Source organism: Lepisosteus platostomus, chromosome 2 (genome assembly GCF_059453375.1).
Source record: "Lepisosteus platostomus isolate fLepPlt1 chromosome 2, fLepPlt1.hap1, whole genome shotgun sequence".
Lineage (NCBI taxonomy): Eukaryota > Metazoa > Chordata > Actinopteri > Semionotiformes > Lepisosteidae > Lepisosteus > Lepisosteus platostomus.
The window spans coordinates 18,224,050-18,246,577 of record NC_142612.1 but is presented as its reverse complement, the minus strand read 5'-3'; the positions used below and the strand labels follow the sequence as shown (position 1 = coordinate 18,246,577).

General features: G+C 38.3%; 1 protein-coding gene across 3 annotated transcripts in view; it reads left to right on the top strand.

Moving 5' to 3' along the window:
• Positions 1-22,528, top strand: part of vwa8 (von Willebrand factor A domain containing 8) — a 117,503-nt gene that overhangs the window by 56,997 nt on the left and 37,978 nt on the right. For 2 of the 3 annotated variants that reach the window (XM_088602394.1, XM_088602412.1), the window contains 12 exons: positions 1,313-1,464; positions 3,933-4,041; positions 4,202-4,340; positions 4,980-5,167; positions 8,457-8,576; positions 9,708-9,775; positions 9,877-10,002; positions 10,984-11,093; positions 13,388-13,542; positions 17,802-17,994; positions 20,226-20,307; positions 21,876-22,080. In XM_088602394.1, coding sequence (XP_088458520.1) covers positions 1,313-1,464; positions 3,933-4,041; positions 4,202-4,340; positions 4,980-5,167; positions 8,457-8,576; positions 9,708-9,775; positions 9,877-10,002; positions 10,984-11,093; positions 13,388-13,542; positions 17,802-17,994; positions 20,226-20,307; positions 21,876-22,080 — 1,647 coding nt within the window. The remainder of the gene's footprint in view (positions 1-1,312; positions 1,465-3,932; positions 4,042-4,201; positions 4,341-4,979; positions 5,168-8,456; positions 8,577-9,707; positions 9,776-9,876; positions 10,003-10,983; positions 11,094-13,387; positions 13,543-17,801; positions 17,995-20,225; positions 20,308-21,875; positions 22,081-22,528) is intronic. The other variant, XM_088602402.1, reaches the window with a different exon arrangement.

Genomic DNA, 22,528 nt, shown 5'->3' with positions numbered 1-22,528 from the left:
TGTAGAAGTGGCATTCAACATTCTTTTTTGGGTAGATTATTGTTGTAGGCATTTCTTGCAATCTAGATTATTGAACCCAAAATGCAGGCACGTGTTATACTCTTCCATATTTGGACATTTTGTAGATACAGTGTATGCACAGACATACAGTACAAAAGCAGTGTCACATATTTGGATTAAATACCAGAGGCATCACTTAAACATGACGAGACAGTACATGTTGCAGCATGAAAAGACAACAACCTTAAAATCTTGTTTACAGTTGTTCTGTAAAAAGTAAAGTGGATGTTATATTTGTCTGCTTCCTTTGTTTAGTGTTTCATGTGTATCTGTGTAATGTGCACCTGGTGTTTTTGAAAGAGATTCTGAGTACAGTTGGCCCGTGATTATTCAAGTCGCAAAGTCTGTTACGGGTTTTCATAGGTCAGGATTAATAAGGGTTGAAGCCTAACAGGAACACTCTAAGGTTTTGTGAATAAAGAGATGGCAACATCTATTTACAGTAAACTATCACTACCTGTATTTAAATAAAGCAAATGTTCGTTGTTCATATATAATTATTCACTAGCTCGTAATAAAGTTTCATACAATTAAGGAACAACTCTGATGCATGAGAGACTGTGGAGTGATTTACAAACGGATTCTGCGGTATTCTACAATATTAGGGGTCCTTGTCTGGGCCTTGCATCACGTACTCATAACAACTATTCCTATTTGGTGTTCTTCTGTAAGTGATGCCCTTCCACTATGTTAGGATATACTACAGTATAAACACACCTGTTGCTTTGTGTGTAGCTGGCAGCAGCAGTAAGTAGGTCATGCACCTAAGCCAAGTGTGGTAAAGTAGGTCAGCATAGTTTTTACTGCACAGAATCTGATAAATGGATGTTTAAAAGTCAAATGTTAATATGTAAAATAAATCATCATAACATACTAAATGCATTGAGGATAGTAAAGATCAAAACATTTTTAAAGGTCTGAAATGCGAAAAAATCCAAAATATTTTTAAAATCTATTTTTGATTATGTTATTTTACCATATAAAGAAAAATATTGCATAGCAATACATTTTTTCAAAGCCATATGGGCTACAAAAAATCTAAAGTATAAATTTTGACACGGTATGTAATGTTCTGTTAATTATATAATGCATTGGTTTAATGAGTTTGGTTTCCAGCTGTGTTAATTTTTCCCAGTAGTTTGTCAGACCTCTTGTAATATCTCTTGTAATGTTGAGTTCAATTGTTTTTATGACATGAACTGTTACTTACAGCTATTTATGTGGCCATGGTTTAATTTCATTCTCTTTGCAGAAATTCCCAGATGAAGGACTTGCAAATGTGGTGCGGAACGTCTTTGACTTTGATTCTTACAACAAAGAGACGTGTGAGATTCTCATCACAACACTGCATAAACATGGCATCCCCATTGGAGCGAAGCCCACCAGTGTGCATCTGGCCAAGGAGTAAGGACATACTGTAGGGCAGTTAAGAATAGAAGAGTGAGAGAAAGGTTACCAATAAAAGGAGACTAATTCACCCATCTAGCCCATTTGGGAATAAGTAGCTAATTCTCATCCGTTTCCTGATAGAAGCCAGATTATGGGCTTCAATAACGTGAAGGGGCAACCTGTTCCACATTCCCACCACCCTTGTTGTAAAGGCATACCACTTGTACTCAGTTTCTGTAGACCTTTATACTAGAGATGTGGGTCTGTGCCGTTGCTAATATATGTTGGGTACACAGTCCTGCTGCTAATATCATCGTGGTGTAACTTGAATGGGATGTATTCCCACAAAGGACTTTTGGCGCTTCATAATTATGACAGTAAATAATATTATCATATCACTGTACTGATATGATATTAAATTAACTTTGTCACCATATTTGTTATTTTAAGAACAAAACTATCATCTTAATGGGATCAAAGAAAAGTTGAAACTGTGCATAATTCTGTAGCTGAGAGGATTTATCATTTAAAATGTTTCCCCAAGGCATAACAGCTTATGTGCTGTCCCTCCTTATAAATGAATTAGTGTGTTATCTGGCTGTGACTAGTTATTGACTAAAAGTGACAGCTTAAGAAATCATTGCAAATGATCCCTGACAGCAACACAGAGCAGCCCATCAATATAATTTCTGGCACAGTTTTGCAACAGACTTCTTATGAACTTTTGTTGTTTTTTAAAATGACCTCCTTTAAAAGTTTTCTATGAGTTATTATTGTGTTATTTGATGATTTACTGTATTGTTAAGTGTTATATAATTCTTATTCACATTTCCTATATGTTTTATATAGTACATGATTATTTTAGTTCAGTGCAAATGGAAACTAATTTAACTAATGTAGATAGAAAGCGCAAAAAGGACTTTTACATGTAATGCTGATGTATAATAACAATGCAGTATTTTGTTTAATTGAGCACTACAATGTGACAGACGTAACCATGCATGCAAATGCTCTTACAGCACTGAAACAGGTGCTGGATTTAAAATGTGGACAAATTAACAAATAACTGTGGTCTACACACCTAACCTGCTTTGAAATGAAGTAATCTTTTCTTCTTTTTGAATTGCAAAGAGATGTAGACCTGTTTAGCTCATAAATCACGAGTTCAATATTATTGCATTTCATTGTACATTTTTTAATAAAGGAAAATATTTGTTTCTTCAGTCTTGCGTTTTTCTTTAAACCAAAAAAGCTTGTAGAACCTGAGTTGTAATTGATGCTCAAGGATATTTTAATTTGAGCACTAAACAAGGAAGAAATAAGTATTTTCCTTCCATGGTAAGAATAAAAGTGAATGTTAAGACTGCATTGTTGCTGTATATTAGATGCTAAAATTTTAAAGATGCTAAGATAACGTCCTACATGTTTTTAATTGCATTGTTTTTATTTTCTACAATAGAGGCAATTACTGTGCCTTTACCACATAAACTGTTGCTTTTAAAGAGCTGGTCTGAGAATATCCTGTGGGGTTTTGGTTGAAGTTCTAAGGCAAATGAGGAAGGAATGTTGAAACCTTCCTCTTGAGTATTGTGAAATGAAATAAACTGTTTTGTCTTCAGGAAATAAGATTTAAAAGTATGCCAGTCTTAAGGCATAAGTATTATCTCAAGTAAAATTAAATCTGTTTTTCATAGCCTTCTTTTCTCTTTCCATAGCATGTCCTTTCATGTTGTGTTCATCTGAAATTTGTTTAAACATTTGCAATTTAAATGAATTATTCTTTAGATAGTTTATTCTCAAAAAGAAACTGATAAAAAAACTCCATAGATTCTTTGTCAAACTGGGGAGATAGGGGAGATTGTTTTGGTTTATGTTAAACAGTTATTGTGTAAGGGACTCCACAACATTGATTTGGCCAGTTCAATCAATAACAATTTTCAGCAGACACCGTTCCAATTTTTTATATGGTCATTTATGCATTTTTTGCCAGACTTGAAACACACCATCAGCCATGATGAAGTGAAAAGTCTGTGTGGAATTATTATTTTGTTCCTTTGTAACACCCATGGTCTCCACCTATGAAAACACAATACTCTGGAACTCTCTACTTTCCTTTAAACCTGGAGGAAAAAGGCAAATCAGAGCTGTTTTGGGGAAGACAAAATATTTCTTATTTAATCGCTTTATTTATTTGTATTTTATTGGCAAATTTCCACAACTGTACTATTTTAAAGTATTTTCATTCTCTAATCATGCTGCTCCCTAATTGTCCAATCTCACAACTTGAGTGTTATGCAACATAATTGTATTGGCTAGGAATTGTATTGCTCCATAATGTAAGACGGCAAAATGACACAGCACTGCTCTGCTCTCTTGAGCTTGTCCCTGTACAGCATCATCAAAACTTGATGAGTATTTAATGTGTTTTGTTCTGATTTTAGACAGAGCTTGTACTAACAGAACATTTGTGGGCTGTTTCACAGGTTGCCTTTACCAGAGTGCAGGCTTGCAGGATACTGGACCACAAACTCTTTTGGAAATGCCCGTCGCAAGCTGTTGTGCCCTACTGAGTCTCACCAAATTGAAGTAAAGGTATTATTCCAACTTGTTTTTTTTTTTAATAAAAACGCTGCGCATACCTATTTGAATATTTTCTATGAAATATATTTTAATATGTTCCTCCCCAGTGTCAGTTAATCGAGATGTCTTTTTGTTTCGGAAAAGCAGAAGTTGTCCTTTCCCTCTTCCATAGGGCCCTGTGTTCCTGTGGGTTCAGGGCTATCCTTTAGAAAGGCAGGAAGCGAGAGCCCTGAGTTTCACAGAAGAGCAGAGCCACTGGCAGATCCCCATAAAGGACATCAACATCATCTGTGATGTCGTCACGGCAGGCGGTAAGACAACAAGGCCAATATCATCGCCTACCAATATCATCAATATGATTGATAATTACCCAGAGCTATAGGTTAGACCTCCAGCACATCAGCTTGCCTCACCACAGTTTTATTTATAATTTAGTTTTGTTATCATTCTGCTCCCTGATTGTCCAGTCTCAAAACTTGAGTGTTGGACAACAGAAATAGGTATTTCCGTGCAGTTGCCTAGGGAGTGTATTACTCCATAGTGTAAAATGGCACAATTACAGAGAACTGTTATTGTTAGGATTTTAGGATTATGGGATAGGATTCATTATAATTGGCTGTCTGTCTTGTCTGTATGTAATCATCAACATAGTCTTCTCTTTCTTCATGGGTAGATAACGGCCAACCCAAGACTCCTTCACTTATCCATTTTCCACTTGCCCGTTCCCGTTGCCTCAAAACAGTTCAGAAAGCCTGGCCACTCCCTCTCAACCACCCCGTTTCTGCTTTTTACTCATGAAGTGCTACATTTGAAAAGACTGTATGCTTGCATTAGGCTTATGGAACAGAATATCAATCTTTAAATCAAGAGTCCCATTTTTGCACTGGTAAATAAAAAAAAACATTTTGTATTCTTGCACCAAAACGTACCTTTCTCTGCTTGCCCTCCAGATACCATCTACGTTGCTACCTGCAACCCTGTCTCCCTGTACTCTATGAAGAAGCATGGTGACACTATAAACAGCATAGACCTCTATGATGTCTTCCCCAGGACTATGAGTGGTGTCTGGCAGCCCTTCATAACCATTGCTGCCCTGGGTGGCCCACTGCAGGGTCAAGTAGTCTTGCACGAGGAGCAGGTATGGAAACTGTAAGACAATGATGTGATTTTTTTTATTACCCATAATTCCTGTCAACCATTCATGGAGATCCTACAGTGAGGATTAAAGACGTGTGTGCTTTTCATGACCACTGTATTTATGGTCTGCAAGCCTCATTTAAAAACCACTAAATACTCGTTTACATCTTTCCAGGTCGTGTTCTTCATAGCTTTGTTTGGAATTCGTTCAAAGCTTGTTTTTTTAGTGCTGTTTTTTAGTGCTTCTTGACAGCAGCTTCTCTTTACACCTAATAGCCGTAAAGCCTCTCAACCACTTGGCAGTGTGATATACGAGAAATGACACAACATGTTAAACTGAGAACCGGGAAAGGTGATTCTCATTGTGACAAAAACAAAAGTTGTCCAGTGAAACCAATTTAGTAATAATAATAATAATTGAGGCAATTGAGCTTTGTGTTGAAGCTAACTGACCAAGGTGGCCTGTGCTCTTAAAAATGCTTGTTGATAATCCCTATTGTTATTATTTATCCAAGAAGCTTCTACTGTATACAGGTGTTGTGATGTGTTGTGTTGTGGGTTTTTGTCCTATAGGAAGATGCATTTCCATTGCACACTAGACTATTCAAGGACTGATGCACTAAAAAAACTGGACTTCACATTCACATTCCAAAGTGAAAGGTCACACTCCTGGGTTCACAATGTTTGCCAGTGCTGACAACATTTCACAAAACAAAGCAGCAGAATATCTGTATGGGCACTTTTTAAACCCCCCCCCCCCCATACAAACACTAAGAGAGTGACTGCAGATGAAGTTGGATCATTTTATTTTTAAGACAGACAGTATGTACCGCAGTTAATTGTAAGTGTATGTTAATATGACTCATTATTCCAAACACTTATAAACACAGTAGAATATTTAACCACTTCATAACTACTGTTAAATGACTTGTTTCCAACCTGAGATAGAGTACCACGGCCTTTTGGATTCTGCAGCAATAAAACACACTTTATGAAGCAAGGAGTAGGTGTTAGTCCTGCAACAAGCAGTGTTTTAAACCCATTAAGCGATATCCTGCCAGCACAGAGTTGTTTCCCAATGATGAGCCTTGAGGAATGTGTACTTGAAAGAAAACAGGAAATTTGACAGAATGGTTTTGCAAGAAAAGAAAAACATTTCATAAATATTCTGTTATTTATTTCCTTTCCCTTTTCTTATACTCATGTAAGTTTTTCCTAGAAAAAAAATATATTGGAAGAAGATGTTGTTTATCCCTCATTATCTGTTTTATAGTACTTAGCGTTAGTTTACCTAATAAGGCTCCAAAAAATAGCAGTGCAAAGGGGAAAAAAATAATTGAAAGAGCTTTTGCAGCACCAGCTGTTGCAAATTAGATAAGACCACGGTCCTTAGGAAGAGGAAACTTCTAAAAATACAAGTTTAAAAAAGGAAAATAAGTAAGATTACTTATTACATCTGTCCAAAGCATGGAATTCCAGACATCATAACTAGGTCATCCAAGGGTCACTCTTCTCCCAGTCAAGTACAAAACACAGTAGAACCTCTGAACACAGAGGTTCACATCCCAGATGGATTGCCAGAACTACCCAAGGATTTGTACAGCAGTGACGCAAACCTACTATAAATAACACAGACAGTGTACGCCATATGTCATTTAGGGCATAAGGAAGCCATTAACATCAAACAGGGGTGAGGCTCAGTGGATTTGTTCACATTTCTTGTTAAAAGTCAATTTAAAGATTACTTAGACACGTCATGAATGAAGGTTAGCTTAAGGGAGGTTTTGCTATTTCTTTAACCAAAACACTGACCTCTGTTCCCCAAATTTCATGTTCCTAAGTTTAAGATTACAGATGTAGGTTTAGGGTAAGAATAACAATGGTCGTTGTTTTAGATTTGTTTTTAGCTATAGCCTTTTCCAGATAGTAATTATTTACCCAGACCAACGTCATTCCCACTGGAGCTGAAGTGTTCCTCTGGCTTCTGGAGTAAAACTGGCAGATGGCTCAGCTAGAAGTTTTCTTTTTTGGGAACAGTTGTTCATTCAAGCCCAGCTTGGCCATAATCTGCTATTTGTCAGCTCTCTAAAATCTTTTGTCGTGAATTGCCTGACACTACAAAACACAGCTGCAGGATTGTTTAAGAATGCTTGAATTTTACTTATTTTTACCACTTTGGTAGGTGAGTACAGGAAATCTTCAGTTGCTCAGAACTATTAAAACCATGCTGATAACACTAAGTTGTGTTACACTTCTGCTCTGATAACACTTAGTTGGCAGTATTGAGGGTCTTCCAAACACTAACACTAGTATTTTTACAGGCTAAAATAGTGTGGATCTCACTGTGTCACAGTTACTGAATTAGTGCCTTGTGTAAATTCCAGTGGGTGGCATGGTCATGCAGTGGTTAGCATTTGTGCCTCACAGCGCTGGGGTCCTGGGTTCAGTTCCTGGGTGCTATGTGCATGGTGTTTGTATGTTCTGCCCGTGTTCACCTGGGTTTCCTCCCACAGTCCAAAGACATGTTTAAAGGTTAATTGAGTGTGTCCTACGATGGACTGGTGTCCTGTCCGGGGCGTACTCTGCGTTGGGCCCATTGCTTGCCAAGGTAGCCTCTGGCTCCCCTGCCACCCTGAATTGGATGAAGCAGTTAGAAAATGGATGAATGTTAGGACCAAGTCAAGACCAGCTAAGATGCATCTTCTTGAGTTATTGTGTTTCATTGAATTCCAATCCCTGTCATTTAGCGAAGTACAAGGTATGGGCCACTAGTGGCACAGAACAGCACTTCAATTAAATCCTTACTCATTCGTGCCAGGGCTAGGCTTTCTACGTTGATTGAGAACATTAGTGGACCTGGCAGCTGACATATTACTGTATTTTCTTATTTTTGCTGTCAGAATGTAGATCTTTACATAAATGCAAACAAAGCAATTTGCCGTCTCTTAGTTGTCATAGTAACTTCAGTATTTTCCAGGTCTGTTTCTCGGCTTTCTGTAGAGACAATTATTTCTAACCTCGTAACCCCATAATCTGAAATATTGCCATAAAATAGGTAAACCATTTTCAAGCAAAAATCAAGTTCAAGTTCACATTTATTGGTCATTCTAGCAATATACAAGTATGCAGTGAGGCCCACCACTGTCATGTCATCAGCAAACTTGATGATACAGTTTCAGCTGTGGCAGTACAGTCATGAGTCATCAAAATAGGTAGTCTATGCCAGTTCAGCTTGCTTCAGTGCCAAAATGAAGATCTCAAGCTCCATGCAAAAAACTATTTTTCCACAGAGTAACACTGTGCTGCATTTGGACCTTGTCAGTGGAGCTGTGCGGCGGCTCATTCTTTCTGAGGAAGGAGAAGAACCAGCCAGGAAGTCGTCATCTTGGTGGAGCAGCAAAGATGTCCAGGTGAACCGGTTTCTTTCCTGAGAAGAGACGCCCACCATGGCAGCACATCAATCATGCATCATACAAGACAGCTATATTTACGAATACTAAATAAAAGCTGTATAAAATGTTTATATCCTTCCTTTTTCGGTAAACCACCACATTTATAAGTGTGATTGTGGCCGACTCAGCTGGCTGTTTAATGAAAACAACGCTTTTAAATAGAAAACTGCAAGCACATTTGCACACTGATGACCCAGTCTAAGCATTGACTAAAATCACAAGATAGACCTAATAAAATTAATTTTAAAAAACTAAATTGCTATCCATACCTGAACTAAAATGGTTGTTTTTTTATTGCTTTAAACCAGAAAAGGTACCATCTTAAAAAACAATCTCAAAATTTGAATAATTCAGAAAAAAAGTACACTCATCCCTCATTAAATAAGCAATTTGCTTACTAGTACTCATTGAAGCAAGCAATACATGTACAGAGTTGGTTTTGTTACACCAGTTAACTCCCCTGCTAATACGAGCTCCAAGCTTGTGGCTCTTCCATTTTTATTTTCCACTCCTCTTGGCTGTGTTGTCATTTGTTGTCTTAAAATAAATTGTGATTGTATTATGCTTGTTATGATGTACAATCATTTTTTTTAATATATTTTTTTTCCGTTTTGTAAATGCATTTACATAGTAAAAAGATTCAGTAACTGTATTTTTCTCTAAAGAGCCTAAACCAATGCTTCTGTGTTTTTTAACACACTGTGGGAGAAGTGTTATGTGGACAGATATCACAAGAACCTGAGCTAGCTCTCGTGATTGCAGAAAGTGAACCTGCTTCAGGACTTCACAACATGCTCGCATTTTTAATCACTCAGATGTCACAGCTTAGAGCCTTCATTCGAATATTGGATCATTTATCATTATTAAATCTTCTCCTATTGTGTCTGTGCCATCATGTGTGAATATTAGTACATAGGCATTCACAAGGGACTGTCCTCTATCGACATTAGGATCAGTACTGCACCTGTTGTCTTTATTATGATTTTTTAACTCATTCCTCTTACTTCAGAAGAAAAATGTAATTTTCGTGAACTGTTCTCGAACCTGGATCTGTATCAAGCTGTGATCTTTGTTTTTTTTTTCTTCCAGAAGGGTTCTTTTAAAATGTGCAGAGAGTTTTCCCACAACAACTGGCTACTGTTCTACAGAGAAGAGGGGTAAGGCATAGCGACTGTGCCTTACTGTATGTGTTTCTTGTAGTGAAAACTGCAGTACCATAAACGGAGTCTCATTACGAAAGAATATGTCTTGTTTTCAGAAGCCAGCTGGATGTGCTGGATGTGTTAGAAGGAACATCTCACACCATCTCTCTGCCAATCAATCTGAGGTCTGTTTTCCTTGTGGCCGAGGATCGCTGGCTCCTTGTGGAGAGCAAGACCAACAAGTATGTTTCCAGTCCTATAAAGGGAGAGTACTGATCCTGAAGGGTATTTCCAGTCTGTGTGTTCCCATGTGTCTGTAATGGCTTTCAATATCCGCAATTAAGCATTGATGCTGCAGGCATGAGTCTGAAGGTCCTAAACTATTTAGTTTGAGCTGTTATGTGGAAATACACAGCAAAAATCAATAAAACCATTAACCAGAATTTAAGAAGTTAATGATGCTCTCTTGATAAAACCTAATAAACAATATTCATTGATCCTAGTATTATGTACTCTAGTGTTCTAGGAATGTTGCAACATGTGAATCAATTTTAAAATCTATGCATTATTTAATAAAAACATGTATTCACTGGGTTGTGAAAGCTGGAGGAAACAAAGATTCTCCATGGTACCAAGCAGATTTTGTTAACCTAACATTTTAATTAATTCACCTAACATTTTTTTTAATCATAAGATGCATATTTTCCAAGGAGGGTACAAATATCCTCTTCTGTATTTTTAGTTATTCCTCTGCAATGTGTCTGGGTGAACTCTTACCAAAACCAATTTAAAACTTATTCTTTGTAATTATATAAAGAAAAAGAGTCACCTGATTTACGAGAAAGTAAAAATCTCCAAAGCACGTATAAGACCTGGTTGTTTCCTGTCATTTCTGTCACTGTTAACCTTTTTGTTTTAGAATTTCTTTGCTTCTTTTCTCATCATCTTCACTTTCTTTTCAAAACAGAAGGTCTGACACTAAGTTCATGTAAATAACATATAAAAAACTGTACACCACAAAAATGCTATTTTTTTTCAATATTCAGGAAAGCAGGACTCAGTATGTGCTTAAAAGTTCATCTTTATGAATTCTGAAGAATTTAATTATTATCACGGTAAAGATGACACCATGTTTATGTTAATAACTTACACTCAGAATTTTATAAACTTAAGTTGGACTGGTATACTGTAGGTCCAGTAACTGATTATGCATTTCGTTGTAGAAAGTTCTTGCTAACCAAACCTGTACAGATGGGAGCAGAGGACTCTGGCATATGCCAGCTTCACGCCATTACTGAGGATGCAGTCAGCACTGGCTTTGGAGTGACAGCAGGTAATGGAATCATCAGAGCATCAAATTACTGTATTACTGTAACTAAGTGCAGCAGGGCTTCTTGCACTGAGTATGTTATAGACGGGACATCATCGCCTTGAACCCCAAGCCGTATACAATTTTGCTAATATTGTATTATTTATGTCATGGCTGGGTGTAAACAAAGTTTTGTGTTACACGGTTTTGGTTTATACCCATAAAACAGAGGCTCTAAGATAAAAGGAAATTGTGAGTGGTGTGAGTAAGAACAGAGAACATCTGAGAGTGGCTGACCAAGATCTATGTTTTATTGTTCTTATTTATTTTGTTATTTCCTGTCAGTATGAGGTGACTGTACTTTTAGGCAAAGTTAGAACATTGAAATTATTAATGTATACAATAATTTAAACATGATTGAGCTGGTTACAAGTATATATGTGCATGCTGCTAATGTTTTATATCAGGAAAGGGTAGAGAAGAGCTACACGTGTAACATAAGGTCCTTCTTTTCCAGTATTCCTCAGGTCATCATCCTAGTGCATAAACGACTGTGTTTCCTTCAAAGATACCTTGCCTGCTTAAGAAAAGCAACTGTATGAATATTATTATACCCGTAAGAACATTCTAGCATTACTCTGAGTTGAAAACAAGAAATGAAAGTAGGCCATCAGCCTGTCATCTCTCTCATTTGGATTACTCCTATTTTACATATCCCAAGATGTCATTCAGCTGGTTCCTAAAGGATCACAGTTTCCACTTAAACTTTGTTATGTAAGAAGTGCCAATCATGCTTCAGATTGCACTGTACAAATGAGGGTTTATCAGGTACTCCTTTAATCATCATCTTTCCATATGATTTCTAACCGTTTTTACTGTGTCTACTGTATAAATACTTTATTAACAGTAGAAAATTTAATTCTACAGAACTTAAATTTGTTATTAAATTGAGAATTAATAGAATATCAGTTAACCCCTTGTTTATACACAGTAATCTAAAGAGTTACCAATGTGCCTCAGGTTTTTCAGTCTTAAATGTTCATTTTCTTAATTTTCATGTGCATTCTTGGATCTTTTTGTTGCTGTTGAATGTAGCTCAGAGTCAGTGCATTACGTTAACACAACATCTTGAGGACAGAACCCCTACAGGCTCCTATTTAAACTCTCTCTGCCACAGAGACTGCAAGCTTACCTACAGGAGACAAAAGACTTCACCGGTGCTATCTATACTCTCTAACTTTATTTCTGATTTCTCACTTTATTCCACTCCTCTGTGATCTTAGACACAGACTCCCAGCCCTCTCCTATTGCTGCTAATATACACCAGATTACTGCTCTAGAGGCATGGCCAATAATCCACAGAGCCAATCATACAGTATACATATACAGTATGCTCTCTTCCATGTGTGACAATTAATTAGCCAATTTATCAATTTGAACCAGGTGTGTCTAATTTTCACTAACAGAAGGTGGCTTTAAACAAAGCCCGTACTTTTACCATTACATAATGAATAAATAGAACTAAAAAAAGGGTTGAGTAAGGAGAGACACCACCATTAACCTGTCTGTAAAGAATGGCCCTTTAAGGCATAGAATCTTTGTTGTTGCTCTTCTTTGATCTGAATCCAAAGCAGTAAGTTTTGTCTTATTTGTGAACAAAATTGCACACAAAGTCTTGTATCTTAAAACTGCATTACATGCGTGTAATCTTAACACAGATTCCTTTGAATTACATCATGTTTCTTACTATAATTGACGATACCCCGTCGTGTGCCCCGTCCCCTGAAAATTCAACGGCAGATCTGTTAAAAGAGGGATAGAATATTTTTGTAGTGCAGTTCACATTGCCTGTGCCCCGTTTTTGGGAAGTTAACTAAAAAAATAAGATGTAAGATAAAGTGGCTATTCCAGCCTTCAGTCATGTCCATGCTTCATTAGCACAAAATTAATCTACGTTTATTTTGTCTGCCTAAGAGAAAAGTGACTTTGTTGATCTTATGTACTGTTTACAGTCACAAGGAATGCTGTTTATAAAAGATAAAAATCTACAAGGTCTAGCAGCTGAATATCCATATAACAAATGCAATACTCACAGAACTTGCACTTCACATGTTTGAAATAATGCAAACTCCTGAAATTTGTGTGTTTTCACCTCAGCTGGTGGTCCAAAACCAGCATTGCTATGTACAAGCATGGAACATCTTACCATGTCTTCCTTCCTGAGACTGTACACTTAGCACTTGATCGACCTTATCATGACGAAAATCCCAGTGTCATTTCATTAATTCAAGACATGCACTGTATGTGCTTTCATGCAGGTGTTGAGATGTCAGCACCACAGGAAGTGTCAAAGGATCAGTTGTCACCAGAGAACCTGAGTGCAGCCCTGGGACAGAAGATTGTGTCTCCAAATAGGATACTGTCTGACAAGAACACCTTCGCCACTGTAGTCGTAGGCTTCCCAGACCTCATGGTGAGTGACAGGGAAGATGATAGGCAAGGTTGTGTGCACAGGATTGCCCAGAGCTTCTCTTGAGCCGCATTTTGCATGTTTCAATGGAATCAATGTAATTTAGTGAGTAAGTACACTACACCTTATTAAGCATTTCTTTTTTAAATCTGACCTAGAGCTGAAAATGGCTGAAGTATTTGGTCTTGTGCTATGTAGGATTTAACTAGTACCAATGTACAGCATATGGTTGATTATTTTATCCAAACCATCTTGTATCTGCAACCATTTATACAGCTGGGTATTTTAGGGGAGCAGTTCTGGTGTTTTGCTCAAGGGTACTACAGACGTTTCTCTCCTGGAATTCAGACCCACAATCTTCCAGTTATGAGTCCAGAATGCTAAGCACTGCTTAACGCTACTGTCCATCTTGCCCAGCAAAGAGAAGAACTTTTTCACCTTGCTAACATTGCTGATAACATAAAAGCCATGAAAAGCTCACACACCTTTTTAGAGGACTCACTGAAGTGCTAGTGAAGTTCAGAACACTAGTAGTGTATTTTATAGACAAAAATACTTTACATTTACATTTTATAATACTTTATGACACTGGCCTGTTGTGAGCACAGGTTTGGCTTTGTGATCGGAGTAGGTTTAGACATCAATGGCTGTCTCAGCTCGCTGTATAATCCTTGATGCATCCATTGATGCTTTAACATTGGTGATGGATGTGTGTCTTGGATTTAAGCCTCTTGCACATTGGTGCAGAACTGGTAACATGCCGAAAGATAAAATGCTTGATGGTTGGACGGGTCACAGAAGCTTGTCAGCACTTACGCCCCATTCTCCCCCTATGAGAACAGGGGTTGTTACAGTGAGTCGAGTCACAAGAACACCATTGGCAATTCCAAAAGGAGGTAGGTCTGTAATAAAACAAGTAATTGGCAATTCAGTTGAAAAATATATAACTTGAGGAACAACTCTAAATTGTACAAAGGCAGAACAGATAACTTAGCAAGGATTTTAAAATGATTTATCTGTTTATTATATCCATGATAAACACAGGTCCAGAATTTTTCATTTTTAACTTGGCTTTTTCTGTCTCTTAGTAAAGGAGGTACCTACCAAATGGTTTATCTTTATCACAGTCTAAACACAGGAGACCAGCACAGGCCGATCTGTGCATGTAAAATTTAACAGGTTGTCTGTTTTGGCTGAAGCTACCAGGCAGAGACAGAAAGGGATCAAAGGCCGCAATGCATTTTTAAAATGTAGATGTACTACAAAAGTATCTTGTTCTCTCATCAAAGTTAAAGTCTTATCTTCCTGTCTGATGAGATAGCAAGAAATTTTAATGAATTAGTTGGACCATGATGAGAAATAAGTTAACATGACATGTGATCCACTCCCTGTTCAAAGAGTCTTCCTCATAACTGACTACCTGGCAGCTGTATTTCATCTTCAGTCCAGAGCTTCCATTATACAACTTGAGGAACTACTGTATATACAGTACCCGGAACTGGCATTTATTCTTTGTTTTTTTGTACTAATATCCATGTCTATACACTATATAGACTCTTCCTACCCACCTCTTCCAGGCTGCTGCCTCTGACCACCTTCCCTGCCTCTCATCTTTCTGGCCATCTTTCTGGCTGTTTTCCCTATTCCTTTTTTACAAGCCTGCATCACATCTCTCTTACATAACTAACCTCCACCCCTCTTCTCTTCGGTACTTTCCCTATCTCTCCTCTCCCCTTTCATAAAACCCTTGAACAGGTCGTATGCCGCCAAGACTCCATTTAACCCTATCAGCACTCAGTGCTTGATTCCTTCCCATCCGATGTTCACACAAGACACTCTTCTCTGAATTACAGATTTCCTTCAAACAGTTCATGTTGTTTTCCTCTTATCTATCTTAATCATCCTGGGCCTTTCTGATGGCTTTGACACTGTGGATTGCTCTTGTCCTTCTGTCAACATTTGCAGAGCTGGAAATCTCTGGTGCATCCTCCTGCTGTCTTTTTTACTACCTTACTGGGTCTCCTGATGCATCACATTCTCTGCACCTCACTCACCCTCTCCTGGTGTCCCCTAGGGCTCTGGGCTGGGTCCCCTGCTGTTCTCTCTTTTTAGAGCCTCAGATCTCTTACCATAGCTTTTTAGATTTTCTCCTGTGAAGATGACACTTAGATCTGCTTCTCTTTCCCTCCCTCTGGATACACTTCCATCTTCTCAAAATGAGCCTCTCAAAGTCTGAAATCTTTCTCTGTTCTTTCAACCTCTCCACATCTATTCATCTTGACTCTACCACCCTCAACCCCTGCTCCAGAAGAGGAGGAATGATATCATCATTCCTGATCCCTTTCTTCTACTCCCTTCCCATTTCTACTTTGGTCTACTCCTGTCGGTTCTTCAGGAGCAAAATCTGTAGGATGCGTCCCCTCCTCACTAACGCATCCACACAATTCCTAGTTCACGTCCTGGCTGCCCTCCCCAGGTTTCTGTTCACCCTCTTCCATTCATTCAGAATTCTGATTTGCTCTCCTGGTGTTTTCTCTAGCTCTGTGTGATCATTGTACAGTTCATGTTACTTTCTTCTGTGATGAGTCTATACCGATTTCTGTTCATCTGGTCTGTCTGTACATTTGTGTCTAGCACACAGTCTGTCTGTACACACTCTGTGTGGGGATCTGTGTTCTGTGCATCTGTGTTTTGTACACAGTCTCTCTGTGCATCTGTGTTCTGTGCACAGTCTCTCTGTGCATCTGTGTTTTGTACATAGTCTGTCCATTCATAGCACGTTTAGCCTGTTACTGCTGTGACTATGTCATGCATGAAATTCAAAATTAAACACTGATGAAATTTCCTTAGTTTATCCAGTCTAGATGTAACTCTTACTATTCTATAGGTTTGAAAGGAATTACTTGCTCCTATATGGTGAACTATGTTCCCAAATTTTTCGAACGTTTCCAGACTCTGCAATGTAAAAGAACAGAGAATATGCACAATAGAGCATCCAAGGTCAAGGCAAGTGCTATTCAGTCTTGCCGCTGTTTACACTGTTTAAATACACACAGGAGCCAAGTTTACAAACACAGCTTGAGACAACACTGACCTCATGGATAAAACACACTGTGATACGTCATATTTTATGGATCTCTCTCTACTCCCCTCTAATTGTTTTTCTTTTCACTGTTGGGTCACCACGCAAACAATCTGAGAGATGCAGGCCCCCAAACTGGAATCCAGTAACCATAGCCACGGCAGGATATCAATATTTAATGCACAACCTGGCTGAGCTACAAAAGTCCAAAAGTCCAAAAAAGGATTGCTGCTCAATGGAGAAAAAAAAATCATCTCTTAAATTGTCTCTCAACTTTGTGAATTTGTATTTTAAATCCAGCCAGGGATTTCACTTCTCGTTAAAAAGGCCAGACAATGAATTAGCGGGTGATCTTTTGTTTTTCCAGCTCGTGAACTCTCGTACTAGGAGCTCATTACTTTAAATGAAGAAATAATCCGTAGAATAGACAGGACCCAGATCAAAGTAAGACAGAATGTAGACAAAACACAATAACAGGGGCTATACATAGATCATACACAGATTCTCTACAGAACAGAGGTAACAAGAATTGTACACAAATCACACATGGACTACCTGTATGTACAGTATTAACACAGATGTACAGTGTACAAAACACAGATGCGCAGACAGATCACAGTAAGAATATAATAACAAGGACTGTACTAAGATCACACACAGTATGCAGAATACAGTAACAGGGACAAAATACAGATCACACACAGACACTCTACAGAATGCAGTAACAACAGTTGTATACAGAACACAGACTGTACAGAACACAGTTCCAAGGACAGACTGTGTACAGAACAAAGCTTTGTGTATTTAGACTTCATTATGTAGATTCAGAATTTACTATGTTCTGCATGTGCATTTCTCTAAAGAGGATATAACTGACATCCATTAACATTTAGGTTTAGTAGTCTAGTACTCTTTCTGTAATTTAAAATGATCCCAGTGTTGACCTTGGCTTGTATTTTCGTCTGTCCCACTTGACGTCGAAAGGGTTTTAGAGCAGAAGTGTCAACATGTAAACTTGATAAAGTTCTCAAAAGACAGAGGCGGGAAGGTGTCTTCAATATCCAGTCACATTGAGAAGTAACGATGAAGCTCCCTGAAAGACAACCATTGGACAAAACGCCAAGTTGAAAGAAGTAGCCCAGTCTTGTGCTGAAATTCTTCGGTCCTTCTTTCTTTGCAGTCTCCCAGTGAGGTATATAGTTGGAAAAGGACGTCCTCTCTGGGTGGGGGCAGCTCTGCTGACACCTTCTTCAGCGGTGCCCGGAGGACAGGCACAGCAAAACGGGCCAACTGCGTCAGCCTGCTGGGCACCAATCAGATTGTCAGGGCCCTTCCTCCCGCTGACGTGCCCCTGAAAGACATCTACCCCAAAGGTCAGAGCTGCAGGCACAAGAGACCCTCATTTCTCACAGCACAGCACATCTCAGCTTTACTAGTGTTTAACTGCATGTTGCGTCTCCAAGCTTTGAGGCAATGTGGTCATTCTGCTCTATCCGTCTGCATATTATCCTGCCTGTGTCAGTTTGTTAGACACACTAATGGCAGCCACACACTTTGAGGGGGTCTTTCAATAGTCTATCTTAACTGAGAGGTGATTCACATGATATTGAAGTGGAAATGCACTGCAATTGCTTATATAAATTACGCCAACAACTTGTAGTCAAATGTCTATGTAGTATTCTCTGTGGGAACAGAGTAGTAGTAGACTAGTAGTATTGTCAATGGCATGAGGTGGCACAGAAATCAATCCTGGTTATGATAAGACTTTATACAGTAGCTGAGAGTGACACTATAAGTAGCTTTTTAGCTTTTACCCAGTTATTCATTTGAACTTTCAACACGTGCTGAATCACACAAAATGGGTGTTTGGTTTTCCGGTTTCTTTGCAGATTGTCTAAGTGTGTAGGGAAATCTCTCACTCATGCAAGCTGCCAAAATTAAAGAGACCGTGACAATAAATTGCCTGGCACTTGTTTCTGTTGAGAGCTAAAGCTGTTTATACAAACATTGATAACACATGCTCAGTCTCAATATTTCTTTGGCGGTGGCTGGAATCCATGGAATATGATGTTTTAATGACATTGAGAAAAAAGAAAATCTCTGAAAGCTAGGTGAATTTACTCATCTGAACAAAGGCTACTGTATCAAAGTGGTCTGAACCAGCATATTTTAGCTACACTTTTTAGATTTTTCCAAAGCCCACAAAGGCAGTGTAAAGTGTTTGCATCAGCTGTGTAAATCGACTTGTCTGACCAAAGTTTTGTTTGAAGGTGAAAAATATGGGTTTGAACCTCAAGGGCAGATTTGTCCTAGGAGATAATTGTTTTCATCATTCTCCCTGTCAGTGATATTTCTCAGTTACTTTGTGTTTTTTTTTTGCCTCTGATGCAGGAAATACTGGTATGTGCCTTTGTCTCTTCCCATCTTGACTAGTGCGATACCGAAGTGGAATGATCAATATGATCAATCTCTGCAGCCAGAATATTAACCACAACTTGTTCACATAATCATAGTACTTATGAATACTTGAATACATAGCATTTGAATTGACTTATGATTCTGAATTAATGTGAAAATTCTTGAAAAGAATTGAAAGCCTGAATAGTTCAAGTAGTATGAGACCTTATTATGACTTTGTGACCCTAATATGACACATACTAGGAACACAAGTGTGGTTCCTTAGGTTTTTAACTTTCTCTAAGTTGTATGTTTAGTTTTTATGCTATGCGCTTACAATTTAATTAATAATTAAACATATAACCAAGCCCACTGCTAGCGCATAGCTTAATGTGCGACTCTCCCTTAAATGGTTATTAAAGTACTAATGCTTTAGTACTTTAAGTTAGCTTAACGTTGATCAACTAAAACAAACAAAAGTAATCACAAACTTATAAAAATCAGCTAAAATCATTAATCACTCCTCTGTGTCCAGCGGATGCCTGCACTTTCTCTCTCTGCCCCAATGATTAGCACACCCCACTGTAATGAAAAGGGCAGTAAAACTGGCAAAGAGCCTGCCATTCCCTGTGTCACTAGCACAGAACCTGGAGTGTTCATTCAGATACAAAAACAAGACCACAATGAGATGCAGACGCTGGGTAGTGGATATTCGGACAGTGGGCAGTGAGAGGCTCACTCACTAGCTAGATTAGTCTTGTTATCCTATTCATTTGTGCAGCAAATTTTAAAATTGCGCTGAACAACCCTCAGCTTGGTTTCAACGTGCTCTGATCTCCTTCCATCCAAGACCAAATCCCATGTAAGAGAATTCGCAATTCAGACATGTTCAAACCCTCATGTATTTTGTTTTCAGCCCTTTTAAATAAGTATATTGTACAGCCAATTAAAAGATGCTTCAGAAAATAATTTATTATATTAGTTTCTAGTTAGTTGTATTGGTTTTATAGTTGGTCTCCTTACGTTAATTTATTGGTCAATTATATTATAAGTCAATTATAAATCAGTAAATGTTTTGATGAACTCTGCTTTGATCACATACTGTACACATGAAGCTCTGCACACACTCTCAATTATTTTTTACCACCCTGAACCTGGTAAACTTTGGCTAACACATCTTCATTTTGTTCTTGTTATTTTTTTAAAGATATTACACCTCCCCAGGTTGCTGCTTATCTGGAAGTAACAGATTTTAATTCAAAGAACGTCAAGTACATTCCTGTTCCAAGGTAAAACACGCATCTTTCCTAGTGTTTTCTAGAGGTAAAATGTTCACCATCAGTTTTTTTCTTTCTTATTGCTCTCCTTACCTCCTTCAAATTCCAGTATCTACGGAAAGAGAGCTTCGTATTCTCTTGGCAATTTAGTACTGTTTGCATTTCCTTATAGCACAAAAGGTGAACAGGTCTCAAATTAAGCAGTTGGGAAATTTAAATAGAAGTAGCCAGCATTTTATTGTTGTAAGTTTTATTGTAAGTTTTAGACTTGCTTTGATACTGTATGTGTGATGGACCACACTCCTGCGAATTAAGAACCAAACAGTGTAGTTTGTAGCATTAGGTGTACCCCAATTTATTTTTTGATATTATTATTATTATTTTAATCATTGTTTTGATAACCATAATGCTAATTTCCAAAGCTTATTTCTTTATTCAAGCAAAAGTTATAAAGCCTTGGTTTTGGAAAGGACATTTATGCTGGTATTCTTAATGGAAGGCCTTGTTTAAAATGCATGGCTAATACAGCACCATTCAAAAGCTTTCATATCCTTGCACAGTTTTCACTTTTTGTTGCTTTGAACAAGTCATCAGCAGTAGATGTTCTTCTACCCCCAGTGTTGAAGATGAGCATTTCAGTTCTGACCACTGTGTCAGCTCTGCACTCAATAGCACATTTACACTGCACTAAACAGATCCCTTGTCGCTGCAAGCTCTTTTGAAAACAGGCACCTTCTGCATTCTGTGTGACTGCAACATGTTTATGGGGTATATGTGCAGTTTTTAAATAATTACCTTGACATTAACTGAATAAAATATTTGAAATATAGACAGAAAAGGGGCTGCCACACTGGAGTCATGCCATTTCACTGTATATAGTAGTAGAAGTTGCATCACAGGCTTGTTTTCTAGACTTAAAACCTATTTTGGAAGAGCCTTTACTTAACTGGTTGTGTTATTTGCACCTTTGCTCCTACTGTACTCAGTACCCCCATCTACTGTCTCCTCTCATTGTGTATTATGTATTTTTTTTATGTTGTTCTGTAAAGCACTTTGAGAAGCAACCTTTAAAGGTGCTATATAAAATAACGTTTTTTATTATTATTATTTTTTGTAGAGATATTCTGGTATACATCTGGTGTGCTTTTAACTGCCAAAAATGAGTATAGTTAAGACAGTGGGCAGAAGTTTGCATGTACCGTACACATGTGGATAAATTTCACGGCTACACACTCTCCTCTGAGCTCTGTCAGGCTTGTCACTTTGCTAGCGACAGCAGAAATCTTTCCATTAGCTGACTGCTTAGGATCAAATTGCAGTAGTATTTGCCTCCTCATATTCCAGTGGGAAGACCAAACCCGGTGTGTGGTTGAATGTGGTATTGAGGCTACCAGGAACCTCCAGCACTCCTAGCTGGTGTTTACCATTGTGTCCCCTTTCCTAACAATTTACAGATTACCCTTCAGAAATATTATTATACACTTGATATTTCTGAGATCCATCTAGATTAATACCTTTTCTGTTTGCTGAAAGGAAGTATCATGATGTGGTCATTTGCTTTGAATTGTGCCTGTTTGCAGGTCCATGACTCTCTCGCCCTACGCTAGCTGGCTCTCCAAGGTCTCTGACACAGACATCCTGCTGGCATCGATGGGCAGCGCAGGCGTAGTCACAGTGGACATGGGCGGGTATGTAAGGCTGTGGGAAACTGGACTGGACAGCCTGCAGCGCTCCCTGCTCGAGTGGAGGAATATGATTGGCGCAGAGGACGGCAGGCCTTTGCAGGTAAGATCTGATCAAACGCAGAAAATAATAAAATGATGTAATGCAATAAAATAACAAGAATTCCTTGGCTTTCCTGGATAGAGAGACTTTCCATCTTGAAGGATCCCAAAGAACATTATGTCTACCAGGGGACCTATTTCATCCACCAATGAAGTACAGCACCCACCTCAAGATGCAGGGTAGCCATTATACACCAGGAGCCCCATTACACCGCAGATCAAGTTAAGATGTGCTTCTCAAATTGAATTAAAAGGTCGTGCAAGCCTGCAACGGTATTTATCCAGGGCACGAGGGATAATAATTCTACTCTTATCAGCAGTGCCCTTGAGATCTTTAATTACCAAGTAGTCAGGACCTTAGTTTAATGTGTCATCCGAAATGTGGAACCTCCTACATCACAGCGTCCCTTTTCAGAACACTAGGCAATGGTTTGTATATTCTGTTCCAA